The sequence below is a fragment of the Halichoeres trimaculatus genome, unplaced genomic scaffold, assembly GCF_033239565.1.
Source record: "Halichoeres trimaculatus isolate MK-OKI-2021-1 unplaced genomic scaffold, fHalTri1.1 fHalTri1_scaffold_19, whole genome shotgun sequence".
Taxonomy (NCBI): Eukaryota; Metazoa; Chordata; class Actinopteri; order Labriformes; family Labridae; genus Halichoeres; species Halichoeres trimaculatus.
In genome coordinates, this window is record NW_027437197.1 from 12007008 (window position 1) to 12034692 (window position 27685).

The 27685-nt window shown below is 39.1% G+C and overlaps 1 protein-coding gene across 4 annotated transcripts; it reads left to right on the forward strand.

The window, feature by feature from the left end:
- Nucleotides 1–27569, forward strand: epb41l5 (erythrocyte membrane protein band 4.1 like 5). 4 transcript variants are annotated; one of them, XM_074694590.1, is made up of 26 exons: nucleotides 1–200; nucleotides 1306–1517; nucleotides 6346–6450; nucleotides 7580–7622; nucleotides 7821–7899; nucleotides 8173–8217; nucleotides 8340–8392; nucleotides 10119–10239; nucleotides 10411–10498; nucleotides 10847–10935; nucleotides 11034–11109; nucleotides 11989–12158; nucleotides 12976–13082; nucleotides 13319–13339; nucleotides 14040–14083; nucleotides 14993–15111; nucleotides 21340–21524; nucleotides 21640–21737; nucleotides 21876–22010; nucleotides 22172–22239; nucleotides 22833–22955; nucleotides 23663–23744; nucleotides 24050–24130; nucleotides 24476–24538; nucleotides 25493–25632; nucleotides 25745–27569. In XM_074694590.1, exons 2-26 carry the CDS (start codon nucleotides 1338–1340, stop codon nucleotides 25812–25814), a joined length of 2385 nt encoding a protein of 794 aa, XP_074550691.1. In that variant the 5' UTR covers nucleotides 1–200; nucleotides 1306–1337; the 3' UTR covers nucleotides 25815–27569. The 4 variants fall into 4 exon arrangements, with proteins under 4 accessions (XP_074550691.1, XP_074550693.1, XP_074550692.1 ...); XM_074694592.1 differs by having other exon boundaries at nucleotides 2–200; nucleotides 21340–21491; XM_074694591.1 differs by having other exon boundaries at nucleotides 2–200; nucleotides 11034–11103.
- Nucleotides 27570–27685: the final 116 nt, after the last annotated feature.

A 27685-nucleotide genomic window follows, 5' to 3' on the forward strand; every position in this document is an offset into this window, starting at 1 on the left:
GACGTCACATCCTGAGTGAAGCTTTGCCTCCTAGTTTTTGTTGGGACCTGGGAGAAGAATCACCCCGCAGAGGTACTGAGGTGGATAAACAGAAGAAAAGAGAAACTAGCCTCGACCGTGGAAATGTACGAGGCTGCTGTTTAGTCGTCAAACATGAAAGCGGATGCGCTTTCACCGTGAATTCATCCGTGGAGGTTTTTGTGAGTATCCTTTCTTCCAGACCTTTGCGGATCCACAAGTGACCGCGGAGCAAGTGTATGTCGGACTCGGCTTTCAGAGCTGAAGGCGGTGTTTGTTTTGCTGTACGGGACAAACTTGAGTGGTCGGAGTCGTGTCTATCGACTGCGTCTGTTGCTCATACGGTTAGCTCGGGCAATAAAACAAGCGCACACCTGTTGCTTTTGCTTATGCTTGCGCCAGGTATCCCAGGCCTTAGCTAGGGGAAAATTTTAAGCTAAGGGTTTAAACGTTTCTTTGCTTCCTTTAGTAATTCTGTTTGAGCTAGTGTCTGGAATTCTTCGCTCTTGTTGTAGCGAACAGACTTTGTGTAGCGTTTAGTTAATTTACAACATTGCGCTCACGTTGAATAGAAAAAAAACAAGCATCTCAAAGTCGACTAACATTCATTTAACTGCTATCAAATACCACGCTTCAACAAGAGGGTCTTCTCCCCTCTATGTACTACCTTTTTTTTTATCTTGTTAGGATTTTTTCTTCAGAAATTGAGACATTTTACTTTAAAAATATACTTTACCTTGTTAGCTTTTACAGGTGCACTTGACTATAGAAAATATTACAGAACTAAGGTAACTGTAACAACAGGAAAAAAATGTTTAACTGTTATTTTTTCTTTCCCAGCTTTGATACCTTACAAACCCGTCGATTAATCAAGGCATTTACGTCTAGTATCTTACTTTAACTAGTGAGCAAGTTGGGGAAGTACAATTCAAGTGTCACCTCATTTAACATCAGCTGTTAACGTCGGTCGTAGCGCAACAGGCAATTACTGAAAATAACCTGTTATTAAGTGAGTTTCAAATTTTAGCTGTCCTCAAATTATTCAAAGTTGTTTGCTCAAACATCATTCTAAGTTAAAACAACCACTTTGAGTGTGCAGGTGCAATGTTTTTAAGTCAGTGCATGGTATTAATGGTGCACCATGCCATGTTTTTGTGGTGCAGGTATTGTGCAGCACACCTGCTAACCTAAATACTTGAACGTGTACTGCTCATAGTGGAAAAGGATGAGACAAGAATGAATCTTATACCAGGGTCATGTGTTCAAATCTACTTTCTCCTGCTCCAGGTTGCGTGCTGTAACCTTCCCCCTCCCTCATCATGCTGAGCTTCCTGCGCAGGACGCTGGGGCGACGCTCCATCCGGAAACATGCAGAAAAGGCCCGGTTACGAGAGGCCCAGCGTGCTACAACACATATCCCTGCTGCTGGGGAAGCAAAGTCTATTATCACATGCCGAGTTTCCTTGCTGGATGGGACAGATGTCAGTGTTGACCTGCCGGTAAGAATCTCTCTAGAGTTGGAAATTTTCAGGTGTAGTGTGTTGCATGTCGTAGTGGGTGACTGAGCCATTACATTAAGAGAGCTACCTTTTGTTTTTGGACTATCTTTTTTGGACATGCATATGTTCTCCCACCTGTTTGGGTCTGCAGGCTTAGGGAGAGACACAGATGTAACTAAACTAAAGAAATAAGTGACTGTAAGCCATTACGACACCATTAACTGTTGACAAAGGTGGACACCTTGATGAGCTGAAGTTTGCGGAGGAAGAACAGGACTTAACTTTTGTACAAACTTAACATCAGCAGGCCACACTCACAAAAAAAGTAACTTCTCACACTACAGACAAGGAAAGTTCTGTCCCTGTCAGGATGAGTGACCATAAACGTGGCTGTGTCAGTGGAGCACTTCCTCTAAGCCTATGATGAGTGTGGGTTTGTGTGTGTGTGTGTGTGTATGTGTTGTAGTTTTGCTGATCACCTGTAATTCCATGATCCTCTCTGGAGAACACACTAAATCATGTGACAGCATCACATGACAGGTTTGGCTGGTCACCAAGTAGACACTCAGCAGGGTGTCACTCTGTACGCCTCCTTCTTTCTTCAGTATTTTCCTTCATATCCTCTCTGTTTTTCTGTTTGTCTTCAGTTTGGTTACCTATGTACATTCAGCATAGACCTTCTCTCTTGGAAAAGGCTTAAAGCAATTCTTAACTATTACATTCAAGCTGAAGGCATGGATTTCTGTACATTTTTCCCACATGTGGCTTTTCTTGCATGGCTCAACATTTTTCATCTTCGTCTTTTCACTTGCATTCCATGCGTCAAGACTGCAGCATTCCAATGAGGCCAGTCTGGTATCTTACTGTCCTTATTGACCCAAGCCTGGCTTTCTTGAAATTTTGCCGTCCTGCACAGTTTCCCAGGGAAGATGTGTTGAAGTGAAAAATGTATTTTTTCATTAAAACTATATCTACCCTCTCCTTTTTGTTATCGTTCCCAAAAAGATAAAAACAATACTCTTTTTTATCTTTCCTTTCTCCATTATCTACCTGTGGCTGGTTGCATAAGTGTGACTAAACCGCAATACTCAGACTTTTTCAGAGCTTTTTTAACATTCCTCTCCAACTTATTGAGCAACCTGCCATGATGTATTTAAGTCGGCATGTCTCCTGAATGATGTGTCACACATTTTTGAGTCCCAGGCCTGGCCAATCATTAACATGTAATACTTCCAATCAGCACAGAGGCTGGACTTGTGAAATATCGTCCCTGAGTGTATCTGCTGCTTTATTCACTATATTTTGCACAGAAATGCTGAATTCAGAAAACCTAGTTGGATTCTTTAAAGCCTTTTAGTTAGATTTTTTTGTGGCACTTCCCTTCCCCCTGGTATATGTCGCTCCTTCAAACTCTTCAGTCTTATCAGTTATCTCAAAGAGATAGGGCAACAGAATCAAAAAAGCTGCTTTAAAGTGGTGTGTTGTTTGAAGGATTTGCTTCAGTTTAATTGTGGAGGAGGGGAATAATGCAAAATTAAAAAACATTTCCATGTTATTCACCTGGTCAATGCACGTGAGATTCATCTTTACTTTAGTAACATTTGCATGTTGTTGAGTTATCTTCTGTCCTCAGTCACACTTAATTATTGAAACAATTTCCAGACTAAAGTTTATTATCGGTCTTTAGTTTCCCTAGTGCTCATTGAAACCAGAGACCCTGTTTTACCAGAGCTGTTTTGTCATTGTTCAACTTTTTGGAGTCTGGAAGGGGTCTTATGTGATATTTGACTTAATGTAGAAAAGAATAGAAGCTAGGGCTCAAAATGCAGAATCCTACATGAATCAGTCACTTTATTAGCCACTCCAGCATCATACAGTTGCTGCAGATTTGTCGGCTGCACATCCATGATGTGATTCTACCGTTCCACCACATCCCATCTGGTGACTGTGGAAGCCATTGGAGTCCAGTGAACTCATCGTCATGTTCACTAAACTAGTTTGAGATGATTTAAGCGTTATTGTGCTGGAAGTAGCCATCAGATGATGGGTACACTGTGCTCATAAAGGGATGGACATGGTCAGCAACAATACTCAGGTAGGCTTTATACTAAGAGGCCAGAAAACATCCTCCACACCATTGCATCACCAGCAGGAGCCTTAACTGTTGACACTTAGCAGGATGGATCCGTGCTTTCATGTTGGTTACACCAAATTCTCACCCTACCACCTAAATGTCCCCAACAGAAACTGAGCCTGGGGAATTAATGGAAAACTTTTCTTCATTTTCACTTAAATCCCCTTTCCTCTCCATTCTGATGCTTGCTTTTAACTTCAGCAGGTTGTCTTCACCACGTCTATGTGCCTAAATACACTGAAATGCTGATTAGATATTTATGTTAATGATCAATTGACTAGTAAGTGTATGCACTCTTAATAAGTTTTTTTTTTTACTTTTTGAATTGCCATTTTAAACGATGTCAAGTTTGTATTATTTAATTTAAAATGTATTTTAGAATAGATTAAATATGTTTGGTTAATAAAAGTTGTGGCTTAACTTTCCCATATTTTACTCAGTCTTTTTGTTTTAATTGTTAGCTGTTCTTGTGCTATACAGTAAGAACAGCTCCTTAATGATCCTCTGACAGGGGGACATGAGGAACTGTACCTAACTGTTGAAACATTGTGCTCAAGGCAAAGGAGGAAGCTGAGTATGTTTGCATGAAATTATTGCAGCTGCTCACTATCTGCACCTCAGCCAGACTTATCTCTTATTTAAACAGTCTGTGGAAAAAGTTACACTAAGTGAGCTACTATTTTTGCTGGCACTGTTTCCTGAGCTGTTGAAGAATTCTGGGGTTGTGGAGTAGAAAAATGAGATTCTTCAAGGTTATGTTCACTACAATTTGGTTGTTAGCTAAAACACCAGAATTCTACCGGTTTGTAGATGTTTGAGGTTTACAAAAGCTTTTGCTGCTCTTTGATTCCCATCCTTTCATCTAGCCAGGTGTCAGATAGAACTTCAGCTCCAGCTGACATAAATCTAGAGCACTGGACCCTGCGTCTAACAGGGACGTTTATCTTTTCTCTTGCGATGTTTAGACGGTGGCATATATCAGTGTCAGAGTCTCAGACTGAATAAGGCTCATTCACATGCTTTTATGGTTTTCTAGCTGAGTGTGTTTGTGTCCCAAGCGTGCAAAGCTGTCCAGTGTTGTCTCCTAGGGTTACTGGTACCTATGTTTGGATTACCCGTGCATCCATTTCCTCACAAAACGACTCACAGTCAGAGGATTTGTAGTCCCAACCTGAAATGTCTTTACTCCCCTCCTTTTCTTTTCTTTTTATTTTTGACAAGAGCTTACAAAAGGTAGACAGTTTAGAAAAGCAATGCATTAAGCAGTTTTATAACATTTAAATAGTGGAAAAAAATGACAACCACTGTTGTTTTGTTTTAGTTTTTTTTTGTTGTTGTTTTTGCTGTTGTTATTTTTACAATAATCTATTACCAATCTAGTTTATTATTTTCTTTTTTTTTGTTTTTCAAGTGAAGCATCAATGAAACACCTCCGATGTGACTTAAGAGACAGTTGTATGCTCACAGACAGGCAGTAAGACTGCAAACAGTCAAACAATACAGTAGGCAGTAAAACAAGGCCCTGGGTGCTGCACACACACACACACACACACACACACACACACACACACACACACACACACACACACACACACACACACACACACACACACACACACACAATGAGTCCTTTGTACTCTCTCTCTCCCTCTCTGGGCACTGTAGGGGTGCGGTATGCCTTGTCAACTATGCCAGTTAGCATGGGGCCAGCCCCCCCTGAGCTGCCCAGGAACTCTCTTCTGATTTGTGTGAGGGAGTGAGTAAGACACAAGGAAACTTCTGGATAGTTTCTTATTCAGCTACTCTGATTTCACATTTCTTCATGAAGAGTGTGTGGAAAAATGTTTGTGACCAGTTTTTAAGATGTACTTTTCAAGCAGAAAATAAAACATGAGCTGATGAATCTTTCTCTGTAAAGGTAGAAATTATGCAAAAAGTGTTACATGAAGAGCGCAACCTCCAGAGAGCATTCAAGGTCAGGCAAGATGGGATAAAGACATGATTGATTAAAAAAGCAAGGGGAGACAACATGCAGGAGGAAAGAATGAAATCTTGGATTGCTTTTTTCTTTACTTAATGTGGCCCTGAGATGATCACATGACATGTCCATCCACACCAATTCCTCTCAACTTCCCAGCGTCTGGGGCTCTTTAGCCCCGGTTACTATAGAAACCCTGTCGCTGTGCCTCATGGTAGGGTTTAGAAGTCGGGTGCCTGTGTTTGTGTGAGTGAGTAAGTGCTCATGTGAGGGATAGATCTCCCAGTCCCAAGCGGAGCACAGGCAGTAACTGGTACTACCGTGCTTGAGAGGGCAACACCGAATTAAACACTGAGTGCATGTGTTTTATTTCTGAGATGAACTTTTAAACTTTTGAGATTTCTACGGAAAAGTCTGATGCATACTTTTATACATTCTCAAATTTATGAATCATCAGTTAAAAGTAACCTGCAACAACTTTTCTATGAGCAGCTATTTTGTATTATCTCTTAGACCTGCTTTGCCTTTTTATATGTTGTTTATATTGTCATTATGCCAACATTTTACACCCATCATCACGACTGTCAAAATGTTCTCTGTGAATCATCTCGTATACGAATACATATGAACATTGTGTTGGCTTCGTGATAGCTGTCAGAGCTGTTTGTCCTGTAGGTCACTAAGCCCTTTGTTTGTCTGTGTGTTTACCTGGTCAGAAAAAAGCCAAAGGTGAAGAGCTGTTTGACCAGATCATGTACCATCTGGACATTGTGGAGAAAGACTACTTTGGACTCCGCTTCATGGACTCTGCACAAGTACCAGTAAGAAACACTTGATATAACATTAAATAATTAAAGGTACAAAGTGTTCTCATAAGTAGGCTAATGTTATCACAAAATATCTGCAAGAGCTGAAACATTGGAAATCAAGAGCTACATTCAGACTGGTTGTAAAAAAAGGATGTACAGTGTAATGCCCATACTAATTCGGGGGAGAAGGCTTATTCTTTTCATTTAAATGTAGAAAAATCACCTCTAAAGGAAAAGTAGGACAAAGCATATGTGATGAGTTTTCTTTCCCAGTTTTGTTATTGAGAGGAGATAAGCAGATAACAGTTTCAGTCTGTTTCCATGCACTCCCTCTTACAGCCTAATCTGCCCTGTCTTTTGGTGCACAGCCTGATGTAATGCATGATCAGTGCTTCTACTTAATGCATACTATGCAGAGAGCTTAACAACAAACAGCTGTTTGAGTTTATTTAAGCTTGGGAAAGTGAGATCCAGTCACAAGTTTTCACTGGAAACCCACAGATGCTGCAAAGTGTGAGCACTGATACTTCAAGTGATCTGACTCACAAATATCAGTTCATAATTCCAACTGTTTGAAGTCAGTGGTCTGTCTTTGACCCTGCCCCTTCAACCTGACACTTTCTGAAGGCCGTGGAAGGAGGCAGGCCTGGTGGGAGGAAAGATGTAGCTGATGGGAGGACACAGAGAAGAGGGGGAGGTAGAGAATCAAAAGAGTGGGAGGGGGAGAGAGGGCTGTGGTAAAGGAATGTGGGGGAGAGGAGACTGGAGAGTGCTGCGAGTTCCTCTGTTATCTCTCCCTGTTTCTCTTTTACGCTCTCTTACTTACACATGCACTGCCACCACCGCCTCTCCTTGACATTTTTCATGCCTCACAGAGCCTGAACTTCCAAGAAGAATTACAGCACAGAGCTGAACACTTCTCTGTTTGTGTGTCTATGCTTTTGGACCTCCCACTATTAAAGTTTTCATAACCTAAAGGGTCACAATTCTTTCATTGAAAACACTAACATGTCATGGTTGGTAATTTAATTTAGTAATAGTTTGTATAAACTTTATTACCATGTGTCAAGGCCATCTCTATATTTGTTTTGATGTTTTTTCTGAAACTTACTCTTATCTCTGTGATCTTTTGTTGTTTCAGCACTGGCTGGATGTGACAAAAAGCATCAAAAAGCAAGTGAAAAGTAAGTTTAAAGCATTGATTTAAGTCTGCACTTTATCCTTTAAAAACAGCTTCTGCTGACCACCCAGATTAATAATACACATATGGATTAACAACATTGGTGCATAGTGTCTTTTGAGACATTTGTATGTTTTAGTTAATCCACTACATGGCTTGTATGCTTGAAGTTTACTGTGCTGCAATTGATTTCCTGTTACAGTCGGCCCACCTTACTGCCTTCACATGAGAGTTAAGTTTTACTCCTCAGAACCAAACAACCTCCATGAGGAGCTCACCAGGTGAGGAAGCCACAAGCATTTCTGCTCTGCCCTTTGCTTTCCAACTTTTGTGCATCTCATAATGAATTCTGCGCAATGGTTTCTGCTTGCTGGGTTTCCAAACATAAAGATTGATGTCTACCTGTTTTTGACCCAACCTCACCAGTTTATGATAGAGAAAAATATTCTTTACTTCTTGTTTGTCCTGCATTTTTTTGCTCTTTACTATGTTGCATTAAATATTAAATTCAGCCACGTTTCCGTCTTATTTATATGATTTTGTTTTTCTTTCAGATACCTGTTTGTGTTACAGTTGAAACAGGACATTCTCAGTGGAAAGTAAGTTATTTCCTATATTTTTATTTGCTCCTGGAAAAGATGGTCTGTTTGAAAGTCATAGGGAATTTTTTTTAAGAATGACAGCATTAAAGCTTTTTGTTGATCACCATCTGTATATCCAGGTTAGAATGTTCATTTGAGACAGCAGTGGAGTTGGCGGCCTTTTCTCTACAAGGTAAGTAGTTCAGCTCATTTTTTTAAACTCTGACAAATCTATTAAAGCTAAAATAGCTCTTATACACTGCAAAAAAAAATCTAACCAGGTGAGCCTGTCTTATTTTAAGCAAACATTTTCTAACCTTGTTTTTTATTGTTTAAGAGTCAATAATCAATATTATAAGACCTGGCTGTGTGCTGTTATTTAAAACTCATTTAAACTTCAACATTTTATCTCCTTGTACTTTTCTTTCACTTATAAATTTGTTAATTTACTCTGCTTTTTCAGTAAATGCACACTACAAAATAAATAAATAAATAATAAGAAAGAACAGCATGTAAAATCACTCAGTGTCCTTAAAACATATGCAATAGAAGACAGGTAAAAAAAAAAAAAAAAAAAACCAATGGCAATGTATCAAGTACATTTGTAAGTAGCAAATCTTACAAAGTTGTGAGAGTAGAAATAAAATTGTTACAAACACATGGGATCAAAAAAAAAATACAGAATACGTTTTAAAAATCGTTTTTCAGTGAAGAGCGGATCAAAATTGTCACACATGGAGAACAAACATCAACCCCCTGACAAAACATGAAACAAAACATTTTCCTTGAAATAACAACTTCTTTTCCCCCATCTTTGAAATTCAGCAAATGAAATAGTCCGATTCTGACCAGACTGGTGCGTGTTTTCATAAAGCTACAGGAAGATGTCTTCGTTTCCATTACCCTCTGAAACTAGTTATGGTTGTCTCTGTGATTCACCATCCTGGAGAAGCTCTTAGTAAATGTACTGTTGTGGGCACCATAAACCCTTCCATGATCATAAAGACTGAAAAGATGAATTTTGTGGATTACTAGTGGTCGGTATGCAAGCTGTAAAAGTGGAACTTTTTGCTTTTCTGCATTTAGAGAAGCCAGCTGAGGTGTTCCCATAGCTACATACTGTACAGTTAATGGAGCAGAAATAGTTTGGGCTTTCTGTTTCTAACTTTGAATGAGCCCACTCTGCACCCTGTCTAATGTTTCTCATAGTTTCTAGTGCAGAAAATACCTGAAAAAGCAATATGAAAGCTGCTGCAGCAGACAAGCATAAATTGAGTCATTAGAGGTGTTTATGGAATGGGATTGCATGCACAAACAGGAGGAAAAACACGCACACAGACTCACACAAACATAGTCACTGTGGGGTAAATGCCAGCTCATTAGTGCTCCATCCTCTTCAGAGGCCCCCTAATCCAGCACCCTTTCTGTCTTCTGGCTTTCCTGTAGTTGAGCTTTCTGTCCTGTGTTTCCTTTTTGAGTTATGTTGCTCTTCTGACATTTTCAGGGTTTAGGATGGAATAAGCTTATCTTTTCTCCCCTTTATATCCTGAGGCTTTTCTCACAGCTGGACTCTCTAAACAGTGAGGTCCTACTTTCCTCTTTCCACCCAAACATTGCAGCACAACATCAGATCCTAGGTCCCGTTTTTCCAGTCACTATCACTCACACTACTTCTTTTCTAAAAAAAAATAAATAAAGCAAATTCATCATTCCATGTCTTAATGCTCATGTTTAAACATGAAAGCTGAGTTAATTTGCTTATTTTCTTCACAGGGATTACCCACAGTCACACTATGAGGCACTTATCCTTGTATTGTCTTTCAGGGTTACACTGTCAAGGTCTAATGAAACACTTAATAACCTCACAAAAACTTTCCTGTGAACTTTGTCTCACACCATGTTTGTCTTTGTGTTTTAAGCTGAGCTGGGTGATTGTGACCCACTGGATCATAACCTGGACCTGGTGTCAGAATTTCGCTTCATTCCCAACCAGACAGAGGATGTGGAGCTGGCTATATACAATGCATGGAAAGAGTGCAGGTAATCATGTCGCTGTATCCCTAAAATATTAATGTAGAGCTGATTAGCTAAACTAAATATTAGTGAGGAGCAGTGCCTTTCCTTATTAACAACACCTTTTTTATCCTATCAGATCAGAGCTGCACTTCTGGTTTGATCATGCTAACATTCTCTTTCCTTTTTGTTTTTCAGAGGTCAGACACCAGCCCAAGCTGAAATCAACTACCTGAATAAAGCAAAGTGGCTTGAAATGTATGGTGTGGATATGCATATGGTCAAGGTAACCCAGACACACTCTGTTTACCCAGCATAAACTTTTTTTCTGAGTTAAGATAATACATCATAAAAGACTGAACAATTACTGAATTATATCAAACTTCAAAGGCATCATTATAAGATCTGCTCTTCATTCACTTGCTTCCAAAACAAATGCACACTTTTGCAAAGATCACATCCTTAAAACCATTGGGGGGTAGCGCTCATGGAATGAGAAATGGTGTCAAAACATTATCGATTTTAGCCACAGGTGTCACTGTAGATCAACGCCAAACAAATAGTCCTCACAGAGCCTTTAATGTGTCAAAGTGTCACGACTGTATCAGTTTTCCTGTCTTCCTTTGCCCACCAGGCTAGAGATGGTAATGAATACAGCCTGGGTTTGACACCAACTGGGGTTCTGGTGTTTGAAGGGCAAACCAAGATTGGACTCTTCTTCTGGTATGTTTGGGAAATTCATACAAAGAGATATATCTACATGAACAATGATCATATGAGCTTCGTTGGGTATATTTACAATTCTTCTGTTTCTTCTTTAGGCCGAAGATCACTTGTCTGGATTTCAAGAAGAGCAAACTGACTCTTATAGTTGTGGAAGATGATGAGCAGGTGAACGTGAGCACACACTTATTTTTAATTTTAATAAACTTTTTATTCAACTAATACTTTTATTGAGACATTCAGGTTTGTTCTGAAGAGAGATCAAGTCAAACTCAAGTAGACAAGATTTAAAGAAAATGAACTATCAAGTCACGCTGTATTCCTCTAAAAAAACTTTGTTTGTAGTGCTTGAGCCAGAGTAAAAGGTTGGTTTTAAATCAAAATGAAACAAGACTTAGTATTGTTCTTCCCAGAGGCTAGATTTTTATGAAAGAGAAGGAGAGTCTGTTTATGTCCATCCTGGAGGTCTGTGAGTGAAGTTAATAAAGAAACCTACCCCCTCCGGTATTTCTGGTATGCACTATTCTCTTACTCACAGCACACACTCATCCAGCTCTTGTGTGCTGTGTTGAAAAAACAGTACTGAATAATCAGCTCCTCAGAACCACCTGTACGTACTTTGAAGATGCTCATTTGTCATATACACACATGACAAGAGCCACAATGTTGAATCAGTTAAAAAGTGGGTTGACTGTTCTTCAGTTATTTTGAGTAGGTTGTAAAGACCAAGAGAAAAGCTTGGAGTTGTCTTGTAGCATTGGAGACAAACTGTATGTGACCAGTACCAAAGTAACAATACAGAAGAAAGCCAATGAACTCTGTGAAAACAACAAAGACTCTTGTTTAGAATTTTTCTTTTTCTTTTATATGAATCCCTGTCAGAAAAAAAAAAAAAAAACTCATACAGGCAAGAGGGACTTAAACATTGGTGAAAAGTCGCCAGGCCTAAGGCATAACTCATGGGCTAAATGTGACCTAAGTGAAACTAGTGTGTGAAGCATGGTAGGATTGTGTGTATCATCCACATCTAAAAAGCACCGATCCTCCTCACAGGGCAAAGAACAAGAGCATACCTTCGTCTTCAGGATGGATCACCCAAAGGCCTGTAAGCACCTGTGGAAGTGTGCTGTGGAACATCATGCTTTCTTCAGGCTGAGGGGGCCGGTGCACAAGAACTCTGCACGCTCTGGATTCATCCGCATGGGGTCACGCTTCAGATACAGGTAAGACAGAAAGATAGTGTGTTAAATCAAAGAGTAGAGGGGGTTCCTCTGAGTTTAATGTCCTCCAGCAGTTTTAGGTTCTAAAAATAGACTCCTTATGCCTTGGGCACTGATGAAAACACAGATTTTTGTTGAATTTAGTTTTACCCAACACTGTTTTTGCCTTGGCTTTTTATTGTTTCTCAACAGTTTAAAAAACAAATTAATTAAATCAGGATTTTATTTCCAATCAATAAAAATATCTCTTGTAAATCCTCTTAGCTTTATAGAAAGGTAGAAAAAGGCTGTAAACTGTGTAAAACGTATTAGTAAACCTAACTTTTAATGGTAACTACTGTTACATTTGGGGCTGGTGCATCACACTCCACACACACAGAGCTTGGTGTTTGTTTCCTTCCCATGTCATTCAGCATATCAACAGAGATAATCCTGTCTTTACACACAGTATCATTCTCTGTACGTACAAAAAACCCACGTGTGCACACATAGATACTCTCAGAGCTCCAAGACACGCACTCAGCGTCCACATACCGCAGTAGCCAGCTCGTTCCCTTCTGTGTGTGTTTAAACATTACCCAGCTAGATAAGCATTGACCGTATTGTTGGTCTAACACAGAGGTTGCAGGGTTTGTTGTTAATGGGAGGTTATCGCTTGGATGAGCCCTGAGTTCAGGAAGGGTCATCCCCATACCAAAAATAACAAAAAGGCATGGACATAGAAGATTCATCAAGAAGTATTTTTTGGCTTGAATTGTTTAGGACTAGGAACAAACAAATCTTTGTTGTGAAATGTTTCTGTCTGTGTTTGTTCAACCAGTGGAAAGACAGAGTATCAGACAACCAAGGCAAATAAAGCCAGAAGATCTGCTTCTTTTGAGAGGAGGCCCAGTCGCCGTTACTCCAGAAGGACCATGCACAGCAGAGGTGAGAACAACACTTAACACACCTGCACACCATGTGCAGAAAACAATCACAAGTAAGACATTGATCATGATTATTTCACTATGATTAATATTCAACTGTAAGCACACATCCCACTTCTTCTGCATAATGTCGATATGAACACAGTCTTACATAATTTGACAGCAAAGCTTTATTGTGGATATTAGGAAGTCATTCTGAACAAAACATTTAATATTCTGCTTTTTTTGTTTGTACAGGACCGTTTCATCCTCATGAGTAAGTATTCTGATATCTTACTTAAATGATCATGCCACTGTCTTATCAGATTACTTTCTCTATCCTCAATATTTGTCTCGCCTGTAGTTTAGAGTGATTACATTTTAATCACCCACTGTTATTGTGTCTTTCGGATTGTCTGCAGGTTTAGCACCAGTAACATCAGTTTGTCTACAGCTATGAAATGCTGCTGCTGAAAGTGTTGTGACTCACTCTCTCTGTCTCTTGATTCATTCAGTTACACCATAAGCCCTGACTGTAATCTTGTTACAGAGGTAGCCTTTTGTTAAAGGGATATGTGTGTGTGGGCTCAAGACTGATGTCAGTGGTAGTTTTAAGCCATCACGGGACCTGTTGACTCAAAGACTTTTCATTACACTTGACTGAACAGACCTGCACTGTGACGAAGCAGTTCCTTTCGTAGCATCGACGTATTAGCATCATTCAAAGCTGTGTCAAAAAAAGTGGGCGCTATTGCATAATGTAAAGTAGTACAACTACTTGATGAGGAGGAGTTGTCATTTCTTGTTATATAGTGATTGAGATTTACAAATTGGGTTTTGAACAAGCTGGTTATTTAAACGAAAACAATACTCTTTTTTACAGTTAAAACACACATTTAGTATTCAAAATTCCTCAGTTGAACTTGATTTTTGTTGCTTCAAATTAAAAAAAAATCTCCATTTCTGTCTTCACTCAGACCTGTTTCCTCCGGCAATGGAGTCAGTTCTGGCAAAGACAACAAGGTGAGGAACAAAGATGAGTGCTTGTTTGAATTCTTTCTTTTTTACAGGAGGTCAAAAATAAGTGCTACAACAAACGACATGTTTTAACCCCAGTGGTGCAGCAATGTCCAAACTTTTTTCCAAAGAGGCCTCATTCTATTAAGTGAGAATGACCAAAGGCCAGTGGCTCTCATTGATTTAGGGGAGTCAAACTTTCTTGTGCCATCATTACAGACTTGTAGAAATCAAACCCCTCACCTCCCCCTCAGTTGTCTCTTCATACCAAATGATAAGTGGTTTGTTTTCTGAAGTATTACATGCTGCGTAAATGTTAGCAAACTGTCTCTTTTTAAGGACAGTGTTCTCTGTTTGGGGGCAATACAAGAAAAATCTGTCATTACTTTTATTGGTGAATCAGGATTATATCATGATTGTTTTTCAAGGTGTTTTAAAGACTATTTTGACCCACAAACAGTATTTTCAGCCCCAAGTTATTTTCATCTTGCTTTACATTTATGCACCAATGTCTGCCTTCCTGCACCATGGTTTCATTTGTATACATGACAGGAAATGTAAATATTCACACAATTTAGAAAAAGATTAATGACCATGGCATAATTTATTCATACTGTAAGAGGAAAGTTGGGGGCCTAATGGAAACTGACCTTGGGCTATGATTAGCCCCTGGGCTTGCCTTGGACATGCCTGCAGTAGTTAAACCAAAAAACACAAGGAATAATGTAAGCACAAGCAAAGATATAATTCAATGGCACACGGTTTCCCTCATTTATATGACTGATATTGTGAATATTAGATAGTTTTAGAAATTTTTACTAAGTTAATTGTTTTCTAGTTTTGAGTAGTGTTTCCAAACTCATAACCACATTTTCACTCTCTTTAATGCATCTTCTCTCTTTTTCTCCCCGTCAGGTTTCCTCCAGTAAAGGTGCTTGGTCAGCCGTGCCAGTGGTCAGCCCTGTAGCTGCTTCTGCTTGTGCACCAATAGAAATTGAGGCTCTACCTAGGAGTCCAGGAGGAGAAAAGAGGAGGTTGGTACATAAAAGCTAATAGTTTGCTCCTGGTTTAGAGTCTGTTTTTGAATGTCTTGCACCTTGCAGCACCGAAGATGACAATCTTCAACTTACACAGCAGATGCCTTCTTTGTAGTGCTGTGTATGCTAACCATGCCTGCAACATCTTAGTGTTTACTTACAGTGAGCAGAGCATGTCAGTGTCCGTGTGAGGGCAGGCTGGCTGATCCCTGCAGATAGAAATGGGTGGATAGCTAGGTGTGTTTTTCACAGCCTAATGCCATGAGAGTGGCTTACACGGCTTATCCACTCACCACGTCTTGCTGTTAAAGGGGCAAAGAATTATGCAGGAAGGCAGAGTTAGTATGTTTGTCTTCATTTATCTATTTGTGCCTGAGATATCCTTCCATACTTAGCTTATTTTTTTCTCTGGGATATTTATTAAGTATGCATGAAACACATGTCATGCACGTACTGTAGAAAGTGCATGAGAGGCTCTCAAAAACACCTAGCAGACTGTGATACTTGTGTGCATGCATGCATGTGTCTTAGTGGAAAGCTGTACATAACAAAGGGTTACATTGCAGGAGTACAATGTGCCTGCTGATGGATGAAAAAACAAATTTGAATAGACTCTTCAGTTTAATAAAAGTAGACTAAGCTGCTTGTAAATAGTGATTAGCTAAGCTGCCAGTTGTTTCTGGCTATCAACCATTTTTTTGAATATGCTGTGGTTTAATACCTGAACGTTGCCGTCTCTGAGACGTGTTTATGAATTGAGATACGTCCTGTGACTTTGGTTGTTTGTGATGCTCCTGTGTGTGTAACAGTGAGTTTGAATGAACAGTTTAAAACTTATGCAGAAATATGTGAAGAACCGGACCTCTCACAAACCAATGTCCCCCCTGTGTGTTCCAGTATAAACATGTACTGAGGTCAAATTGCTCCTGTCTGGAGGCAGGTCAGGTAGGTAAAAGCAAACATTAAACCTCGCCATCTCTACAGCTTAACAAATCAGCTTTTCTGCAGTGGCATCTTTTGATTTTGGCTTTTGAAACAAGTTTTCTTGCAGTGGGTGTTATGACTTTGTGTCTGTCTGCTTGTGATCAGCATGAAAAGTTAACCTAATCGGTGCTGGAAATGGTCAGATTATCGGGCTGCTGTGCAGGGGTCTTGTGTTTGACAGCGTTGATTTCAGCTTTGGCTCTACAGACTTGCTCCCTTCTAGAGAATAGGTGTCTTTTGTTTCAGTCATCTAATGACATGCTGTGCATCCTGTGCATCACCTTTTCCTCTGTAAACCAGTACTTATCCTCTAAGCTGTATAATTCTTCATAAAATAATAGATTGTTTAAAGTTGGGTGGAAGTTTGCTGCTTAGCTCACAGACGTTCGTGAGTCATACAGACTTAGAAAGACTTCAGATTTGTATGCATGACAAATTTTTATTTTTTTACTTTTTTAAGGTACAGATTTGATCAGATTTCTTCCACTCTGACTTTAGTGAAAAAAGCACAGTCAGATTTACAGCTTAGGCTGATCCTGTTTCTCGTACAGAACATTTCTGGTCAGTTGTAAGAGGATTGCTGGTCAATCTGTAGAGCAGCAGCTTTTTTCATTCTTTTTACTCACCAAAAACAGGATGCACAGATGTTACTTTGGATAGGACTCTTATATATCCAGAGTGATGACCTCCACTGATCATGCTGTACTCTCCTCTCTCTGGCTTTGTAGTTTTAGAGGTATACTCGGTTTACTGGTGTATAGAGGTGAATAGAAAACTCTTCTGGCTGCAGCTTGTTCGAAGTGTCTTTAAAAACATTCTTGTCTTCTACTGTACTTTTCTTATACCTTAATTGCTTCATGTTTTAGTGCTCTAAGGAAACTTTGAGCTTACTCCCTGACTGACCAGTCCAGTGTTGTTGAGCCTTATCCACTCTTTTGCCAACTTATCAAATGATGTGGAAAAAACACTTTCCCCAACACAGATACAAGCACTGCAAGTGCTTTTGTTTTTAGTCAGTACAAGATGTTTCACTGATGCAAGCTCACAGTTTTGTTTTTCCTTTGCTTTTATCCCATGGCAACATTTTTTGGCTGACTGAGGAGGTATCAAGAGGGCACTGTAAAGGGGACGTAGATATATCTCTTTTATGCCGTAGTCATACCAATTCATGGGTCCCTTTTTCCCTCCTAACCCATGCCTCGCTCTTTTTGCTTTTAAAACATATGAGTATAGAAGACTTCAGTTAGTAACTTCTTTTAATTCATTACAAAAGTTAAACATGTCTTTAGCATACCAGGATAACTTGATTGCTTTTTCACTGCCTACCTATGGTTATGACGTAATACACACATAGTTGTGAAAAGCAAGATGTGAATGAATAGATCTGTCCTTTTATCTCTTTTGTCACCAATCTGATTTAACTTTTTAAGGCTTTTTTAGGCTGATACCAGAATCGAATATCAATTTATATCCAAATTCATTCACTGTCAGTTACATCAAAAAGCAGTGTGCTAGTTTGGCCAAACAGTTCAATTGCATGCTCCATGTCAGTAGTCCTCGAAACAGACTGCCCACTTCTATTCCATCCTGTGGCCCTTTACCGTGTAGCATTCCCATGTCTCTTTTGATGCCCTTCCTATGATGCCCCCAAAGGAGATGTAATCATAAAAAAAGAGATTACGGATCATGTTCCAAATTTATAAACACAGGTTGGAGGAAAGTCTCCAGACCTCAGGCACAAGGAGTGCAAAGCCAGTTCAGTAACGCTCAAGAGACATAAGGTCCACTTCAGTTTCACTCAAGTGTTCATGTCAAAACATTTGTCACAACACACTAATACACTCTGGTATACAGGGCTGGAGAAAAAAGGTACTTTAGGCTCAGTGTCAATCCATCCATCCATTCATCCATCCATCCATCCGTCCATGTTGTTGCATAGCAGCTCAAATAAAATGCCTCAGCATTAATTCTGTTTGAGGATGCAGCAAAAAAATGTAAAAAAAAAATGTTTGCTATATTACTTCTTTTAAAAAGGAGACATGTTTGTTCCTCAAAGCCCATCCTGCACTACCATGACGGACAGGCTGCAAAAAGCATGTATGTCAAAGCATGCATTATATTTTACTATAAAGATTTAAACCCTGAGGTTCTCCAGCTGTCAGCCTTCCTCTGCTCTTTCTTTCCAGTTTCATTTTAAAGCTGTGTCTCTTGTTCTTATTTGCATACAATCTCCTTTCCCTGATTTTCCCCTCAATGCCTCCTTTTCTCATTCCACCTAATCGACATACGATTTACATACCTTCACGCTCACTCACTCTCCATCTGTTCACATCCCCTCCCCCCTATTTGTTTTTCTATCACCTTGTTCTCCCCAGGTCTCCTCTCCCCTCCATCCTCCCTGCTCATGTCTCATCAAAGCTCTCCACTAAGGATTTTGGTGGATCCAAGCAAACGACAACGGTCTCACCTTCTGTATTTGTACTGATAGAAATTGGACGACACATTGGTATTTGGAAAAGGTTCAGCAGTGATTTCACCATGAAAAAAATGTGGTGTTTCTTTACCACATGCATTGATACATTTACTGGGAATGCAAAACTTAGAAACTTAAACATTCCTACCACCTTCTGGTATTAAACTTTTCTGGAACTTTCTTCCTACCTATCACTCCCTCATATTGTCCCCACTCTCCCTCCCCCTATCCCTGTCCTTCGCTCTTAACCTCATAGTGATACTCACCGGCTAGGTGAGATGGTTTCGATGTGAGGCTGAGGAATTCAGCTCTACTTTCTGAGAGGAAACAATAAGTCGCATAGTTCCCTGAGGGTGTACACGTGTCCTTGTTGGTAAATCATCTCCAGTGAAGCTTTGGTTTTTATTATTATTGATTTTTTTATATTTGAAACACTGTAGTTTTAATTGTTCCTGAATATCATCAAATGATTCCTTCTTCTGAAAGTCTGATTATTTTTATACTTTTTGTGTAAAATCTGTTCTGCATAATTCATGCAACTGCAGCACTGTGTAGAAATGAAGTCTTGCATGAAGATCAAAGAAGCTGTTAGCCTAGGTTATCACAAAGATATAGATAGAGCTCTGCAAAACCTGAAATCCAAGCAAGTGTTTGTCTTTTTTTTCATTAGTATAAATTCTCTTACCACACTAAATATAAGCTGCATAAACCTGACAAGTCCAGAAAAATGTCTAATTTAGAGAGTTTAAAAGATAAAATGGTGCCTAAATTGTTCATAAAGAGGGGAAAGTGTGTTGTGTAGTTTCTTGTATTTAAACATCATTCGTATTTCAAGAAACTTGACTTTTTTCCATAGCCAATTGGAGATTTTTTTTACTCTTTACGAACAAATCAAGCATCTCTTTGTCTTTGTAGATCTTGAATTAGCACATTTTTTGGACTTGTTTGGTTTATGTGGTTTATATTAAGTTCAATGAGACCATTTTTACTAAGAAATAAGACAGAAAACTCATTAAGATTTCAGTTTTTGCTATGAATAAGACTGATAATCATTACATCAAAGTTACCATCCAAAAACTATTTATATTTTATAAAGTGATTGTGTTTCTTTTGTTTCCTGTTTTATGTTCATTCCTGCTTCTTGTGCTAGGCTCAACTACACATACCTATCTCATCCTAATCACATGAAGTCAAGCAAGCGTAATACTTTTATGAAGATCAAAATGAATGTTTTATTTATTGATACACATTTTTAGAACACTGTAACCGTTTGTTTAGTGATCACAGCTGCTGGTAGTATGGATGCTTTGAGGTTTGTTGGTTTGAAGTTGATGCTGGATATGACTGATGTTATTTTTAAGACTCCTGTTAAGAAGTTTAACTTCACTGATTCTTTACGGTAACCTGAACTACACCACTGAACAAATGTCTCTTGCACAGCTCCACTTATGAAGATGATTTTTCAGTAATACTTAGCGAAATGTTTACAACATCACTGACCAAAGGTTGTCTGTCTTTCTGAATTGTATGTTGAAATTTATTTATAATAATAAAACAGGATAACAACTGACATCTGAGTATAATGTTAAACTTTTTTTGCTGCTTTTTTCACATAACAGTTTACACTGTTGGAGAGGATGATCAGATTCACTGATTTCATCATTTTGTGCAGCCATTAGAGCTTTGTATTAGCTATTTCACACATAATAGATGATATTTGAAATTACTGTCTTACAGTTCATGTTTCCAGATAACAGATCCTCAACCTGTGCCTGGAAAGTAACCGATTTGTCCTTGTTATGCCTATTTGTTTTATGTCTCTCCATGTCCTGTGTTTATGTTTATTGCCCACATGAATTGGATATAAACTTACTGTTCCTTCAAGAATTACTCAACATGTGGGGGTGTTTATACACAATTGATTTATGAGTCCCTGTGCACAGCATTGTAGTTTTCTTCCATTTTCTGTGTTGTTCTTAGCTACTGTTCTCCCTCGGGCAGTGAATAGTAATATACACTTCTTATGTTTCATTCTGTCTTCAGGCTACAGATATATGAAGTAATTACTTTGCTTCTGGAAGAGCTTTCACCATTATCCATGTATCAGATGTTTGCGTCTGTTTGCTTCAAATACTAAGGGTCTAAAGAAGTGAAGTTATTGCTTGCTTTGGACAAATTTACAGTGGCTGAATAATCTTAACCTCTTGAGACCTTCAGTTATTTTAGGAGCCTCAGTTTGTTTCCATGAAAGTACAATAACTTTCTTTGCCTTAGTACTTTTTGTTTTCCAGATAAAGATGAAACAGACGTGTTTGGATTTTATCTTCCCTTCAGTCTGACTGGCCACTTTATCATGTACACTCTTTAAACTTTTTTCTTAGAGGAAATTTTACCCGTTTTAATTTTTTTATTTGTTGATGTGAAGTTGGTTTACATTTATTTTTAATAAATTTAACATCATGGGACAGCTTTTCAACCTTTGCAGGGTCCAGTCAGATCGTTTGGCTGCTGCAGGTAAGTTGAATAAAGTCAGGATGTCTTGATGAGCTGATTTGGCCTCCAAGGATATCAAATTTTTTTAAATATTGAGTATTGCCATTACTTCTGTTTGTAGATTTGTAGAGCTGTATAGCATTTTTTTGGTTTGTTTAAAAAAAAAAAAACTAAAATGATCTGAAAAAAACATGTTCCATTTAATTTTGCACAAGTAGAATTGTTTGTTTGCTTGTTCTGATCTGCTCCTTTTTTATCTCCTTTTTTGTCTCCAGTATACCTGTGGTTGCTGACTTGATGGAAACGTGCATCGATGATGTCCTCAGGGCTCCTGCCGTTTCACCAGTGACAGCTGCAGAGGAGGCTGGACCGAGTAGCACCTACGTTCCCCCTGTTGTCACAGGGGAAGATCCCCTCAGTCTCACTGGTGAGCCTGCAGAGAGCCTGGAAAACACACTGAGTGAGACATGAAACATTTTAATGGGGGGCTGTGTCAGAAATAGGGTTTCAACATGTCAGCCATTAGATAAATAACTGCAATACGATAAAAAAAAGTTCATGTTTCCCCTTTCCAGAAGCATCAGCTCGTCTGAAGCAACTGGCCCTGGAGAGCACTCCACTTCCTGCTACTCCAAGAAACAACATCAATGTGAATATGGTCATGAATAATCAGGTGGGTATTAGTGTTAAGTGCTGCTGGTACTTCTCTGTAGATTCTGCAGCAGTGGCTGCAGAGCAAGTATTCCAACCTGTTTGGATGTGAAAGTTAGATTTTGATCTATCTTTTCTTTCATTTGGGATTCTCAAACAGGAAAGCGTAGTGAAGCTGACAGAGAAGTGTGGTCTGAGCAGTGCAGGCAGTAGTCCAGTTGTCACCCCGCTGCGCACCCCAGAGGATCTGAAGAGCAACATCCTGAAAGCACAGGCGGAGGCTGCCGCTCTCAAGGTGATGAACTGAGGCCACAAAACTGGACATACAACACCTACGTGACTTAACACCCCTTAGAACATATACAGTGGACATATCATGATTGTGATGTCATTGTAGCTCTACAAATCCCCCACTTCACTCCGTCTGCTAACCTCTGTGAATATTTGTTTCTGTAGGGATCTGTGGAGGAACATGTCATAACAGTTGGAGATAAAAACTGTAACGTGCAGGAAGCCTCTGCCAGGTAGGCTCTCGCTTTTTACCACGTTTTAAAATTGAACTCTATCCGTACAGACCTGTCACTGCTGTTTAGGTGACAACGTCTTTGTCTTGAAGTTCTCCCTCCTCCACCGTCCTCATGAGTCATTCCAACTGTCAACACATTGTGTCATCCAATCAGAGCGCTCCCTCCAGCTAGAGCCGATTAACTTCTTGAATATTCATGAGGATTATTATAGTAGTTCACAACATTACATCATCTTCTGCTCGTCCTTGCAAGCAAAGCTCTTCATTGTCTCACTGTAGAGGGAGACAGTGGCTCGAGATAATAATGGAAGAGTGAACCAAATTAGATTTGGTAAAGCTGTGTCCCAGTACAGAATGTATTCATGAGGAATGATGAATAAAATGTGTGTTTTGTAAAGAAAATGCATTTTAAATGCTACACCCAGCCCTTGTCTTTCTTCCATTGAACACATTTGGATTTAAATCATGTGGATTTTGCTTGATTTTTATGAAAAGCTCTGTCTTTGGGTCCCTTTCTGGCAGCATCTGTACTTGAATGTGCACAAAAAGAACCCTGCTTCATGAGGAAATTATTATTTTTTTCTTATCCAGGCTGAAAGTGCGCACTGGACGAATGGGCAGCAACTCATCCCTGTCCGTTAACACTCGACCCGACATTCAGGAGTCCTGGGACCTTCTCAAGCCAGCACCTCTGGTCTCATCAGCAGGGGCCAGGTCAGTCCATGTGCCTTAATGCCAAATATATGCATGTGCAGTTTTTAAATAAGATAGAGGGAATAAATTGGTGCAGGAGAAAGTATGTAAAACTCAATGAATATAATCCAAAATCACCATCAGTTCAATCTTAAGAAGTTATAACAGTTTTAAAGTAAAGGTGAATGCAATGACATTAACCTTAATGCTACACATCCTTACAGAATAATCATTGTTTATTGCTGATTTTTAAACACACACTACGTTTTCACATACTACCAGTGGAGACAAAGGTGCCGCCTGGTTTCATAGTCTTTGCTGACATCTGTTGGCTTGTTTGAGCATTGTGTCATTTTGTGTTTGTGTGTGTGTGTGTGCATCTGGGCGTGATGAGTCACATGACTGGAGTTTTGCCTGGATACTGCTGCTGTCCCTGCTCATTAAGTGTTTACAGTAGGATGACACCAAAATAAGGACACTTTGAGATGCTTGTTTGGACAGTTTACAAACGCTGCATGGCCTCAGGCTCATTGATGGAGTGAATGCTCATACCGTAGTCTGAGGAATATAAAGTCATTTTCTATCAGAGCAGTGTATTCATTCATAAATATGCCTATGAGATCCTAATAAATTCATCACTGTTCCTGTTTAAATAATACAGTTTTTGTACTTTGTCGAACAGAAATCTGAATTTTTGTGTGATGTCTAAATTTTTTTCTCTTGATCAGTGCTGAGGGTCTGGCTGAGGATTTGACCTCCAGTGTTCCTAAGATGTCCTCTGAGTCTGCTGTCGAAGGCTTGGCTCCAAAGGTAAGTAATTACCTGTGACCGTTTTTTTATTTTTTTATTGATGTTGTTGTTGTTGTTGTTGTTGTAGAGACAAAAAGCTACTTGGCGTTTTTAAAGGAGTATAAATAAATGTCCTTTCTTTTTTTTAGTTTTCTGTGGCATATACTCCCAACAATCAACTAAAATGAGTAACAGTCTTGCCAGACTTACATTAATGACAAAAAAATCTGTTTAATTTATCTAATTTGCAATTGATTCTTACAAATCTCCTTAAGCTTGAAACTTGAAAAGATTTTGTACGAGTGTGTGTGTTTTGGCATTTTCAGGCTAAAGCAGAGGAAGTTGACCTGCCTATCACTGCCCCCATATCTGACAACCTCATTGATTTCACTGATCCGACTCCAGTGGTAGGTTCATCGAAATATATCTGTGCAAACACTTTAACAAACAGACCCATGCATTAACACCAGGATGAAATATCGGTCACTTCAGGGTTTGAACCAGCAGCCAAAGCAGCACCCATGAATGTCAACCACTTTATGTGTAGATTAGCATTTAATGAAGTGAGAGTGATTACAGGCATTTACTACATTCATGACCTTTAATACCTGGTTCTGTCCATGTGCCGTATCTGCTCTAAAGGCACTGACTCTAATGACTCCAAGTCTTGTAAAATATTAAGCAAATTTTTGTTTTTCTGTCAATGAAAACGCTCTGCAGAGTGTAATGATATTTTTCTGCTTGTCCTTCAGCCACCACCAGTGCAGCAACCCAAACCTCTCATCACACCTCGCTGGATCATTCCTACAAACGCTGTGAGTGATCATTCTTGGTGTTTAGCCCTCAAACATACAGGTGCATGTCAAAAAGTTAGAGTACTGTAAAAAGATTTCATGACTCATTCCATGCAACCCATTATTTTGATAACAATGGCCTACGATTCAAAGGTTAAGAACAATAATTCTAAAATGATCTAAATATGAAAAATGGGAAGTGTGATAGTGAAGGATGCATAAGGAACAGGGATGACCACAGCCTTTGGAGCACTGTCAAAAAAAGATGATTCAGTTTTACACAAGCTGATGTGAGACTGGTGTTGTTTTATCGAGAGCCTCCACAGACATCTGCTGCAAAAAGGGTAAAAATTGTTACTGACCTATTATAAAGCCACTCCAAAGCCAGAAGCATGTTACCTGAGCATGTGCTGTGTGTTGAGCAGGGGCAAAAAATGCTTAACCCAGACAGATTCTCTGAGATCTCCAAAGTCAATTCAGACTTCTCCTTCAGACACCTGTCCACAGCGTCAAAACTACCACTTAATGATTGTTCATTGTGATATTACTGGGCTTGATTGGCCAGCTTGCTCCTCTTACCTGAAGTGAATTAAATCTAGAGGAGGTGATTGATCTTAGGAAATGTTCTTAAAACTTGAAAATGGAATCAAAATATTTTATTTGATAGCCCACTAAAATATTTTACATGGAAGTAAACCTTTTTGAATAAATATTTTTAAGAAATTAAACTATTTTACAATATTTTTTGAGATGCACCTACATGACTTTTTTCTGTAGTTGTTTTTTTTTCTTCCTACCACAGGTTCTTGTTTAAAAAGAAAAAAAGAAAGAAGTGAAAAAAAAAATTGTGTTTTGTGATTTTTTTTTTAAACTGTGACTACACAAAGCACACTTGCATAGTGCTGTTCACTCTAGCTGGATTAGAGGCTATGTAGAGTGACTTCACACCTTTTCCCTCATCCCCTTCTAACGCAGCCCTCTGGTGTTTTTACTAACGGCCTACTTGACCTCGACCCCCCTGCTAAGATCAACCCTCCACTGCCTGCAGATGGAGGAGCAGCTCTCACCCCAGCCCTCCCCCTCCTCGCTCACACACGCACCACCATCTCTGCCAGGTAAATGTCCAGAACAAATGGCACTTGATTTTAAGAGCTAGCTTGGTAGAATGCTGCCCCCTGCTGAAATCCCACTATGAGTCAGTAATGTGTTTTTTTTTTTTCACTTTAGTACTGTGGTTCAGCAGCCAGCTTCAGAGGATGGAGCCAAACCGAGAGGTCTCCTGACCACTGAGCTCTGATGAAGGAACATGTAGCAGCCATCACAGCATTTATACCATCACTTACACACAAACAAACTGTGCCGAACTCTGAGGGTTTGGAGGAACCTGAGAGGAGTCGAACTGCACCTACAGTTACAAGAATACAGGACAAATTGATCTTAGCAGACAAGAAATTGATGGTGTTATGACACATGGCTTAGTTTTGTGTAGCAGTTTAAACAAACATGTAGCTCCAGTTTTAACATGATGTGAATCCTCTGCTCGAGTTCACTATCGGTTACCTGCCAATTATTCAATCCATCCATGCAGCAAACCTCACTCTTACAACACAACAAGGTACGCTCTATGAAAGCATTGTGCTCTGTGCTGCTCCCCTCCTCCTTTTTTAAGTCGTGCTGTTTTATCACTCTTAATTGACACCACTGGATTCCTGCTGCTCGCAGCTTCTCTGAACACACTGCACAGAGAGCTGATGAATACACTGGATGATGAACTACAGAGCAAAATGTGTGGACGAAAGTGACTGAACGTGTAAATTCAGAGATAGAAACACCTGGACTCTTAACATGGTGTCACACTGAACTCTGTGTAGCACACTTTAAATCGTATGAAACTGAACGAGAGGATATGAAGACATCACTGGATTGTCTTTGCAACACTGGAGTATTAATGGAATCAACAGATCCAAGATGGTCACTTAGTTTGAAGCTTAATTACCAAGCTCTTAAATTTTTTGTTTTTGACAATGTTATAAATCACTGATCTGTACTTTTAAAGTCACAAAGAGACAAGGAATCGATGACCAACCAGACAAGGAATTGATGTCAGAAATTGAAGTAAAAAATAATGACACAGTAATATATTCCTCTTTTTACATTTGAGCAGGATCTGACACCAGCTTTTAACGTTTCTTTGATTCCACCTGTGGTGTGTTTTTTATTCATGAAGTGTCTCAATTGCTGTTATACCGTCAACTGTGATCCTCTCCTGTGCACACTGTTTGCTGGATTCTACTGCATTGATTCGACCCTGGTACTAACATGTTGTAGCCACTGCCCTGCCTTATGAAAACGAATGTAATCATATAGTCTGATCTGAGGATGCTGGAGATCCCATTCTTGGAAACTTTCCCTTTAGGAGTTTTACTTCCATGCTTTGTTGCTGATATATTTTATGACCAGAGGAAGACCTGTGAAGTGTCATGAAAGACGGTTTTGTATATGTGAAATGAGGCCTAATTCTTCATTGTTGTGTTATTAATGACAAATTTCACACTGACTCTTAAAGATAGACTTGTATATGTTTTATTTTTCAGTATCTGATACAGTATAACCGTTATGACTGGATCCTCATTTAGTCTTGTAGTTTTTTCACTGTGACGTTGATTCCTGTATCTGTATTCAACAAGGGAAGCTGACTTTTCATGATGTTGTAGCAGTGACAGTTATTTATGCTACTACTCAGTGTAATTGTTCAATCATTGAATTGTTGTAGCGTACAGTTCTAATGTATTGTCAGTATAATGGCATCAGCTGGCTGTAGATATGAAGTAGATTTATATATATTTTTGAAGATTATGTTGGCAGTATTCTTACTACACACTGAGAAGATTTCCACACAAAGATATTTTCTAATTACAGCATGTATTACTGATCAAACTGACTGGAAAACACTGATTATGTCTCAAATGCAATTTTATAAAAACTTATTTTTCTGGAATATCTGATCATGATTCAGTAAAGCTTTGCTACAGTAGGAATCACTTTGTTTCCATTTATTCTTTTTTTTGGCTACTGCTGATAGTATTTGCTCTGAAAAAGGATCTGATGGTTACTGCCAGACTAAAAAAATTAGACATCTGAGATTGATTCTGTAAAAGATGATCTTGA

Coding starts and splice junctions, on each gene's coding strand:
- epb41l5 (XM_074694590.1), top strand. CDS start 1,338: ATGCTGAGCTTCCTGCGCAGGACGCTGGGGCGACGCTCCATCCGGAAA. Junction 8,393..10,118: donor GGCGGCCTTTTCTCTACAAG/GTAAGTAGTTCA, acceptor TTGTGTTTTAAG/CTGAGCTGGGTGATTGTGAC. Junction 14,084..14,992: donor GTTCTGGCAAAGACAACAAG/GTGAGGAACAAA, acceptor TCTCCCCGTCAG/GTTTCCTCCAGTAAAGGTGC.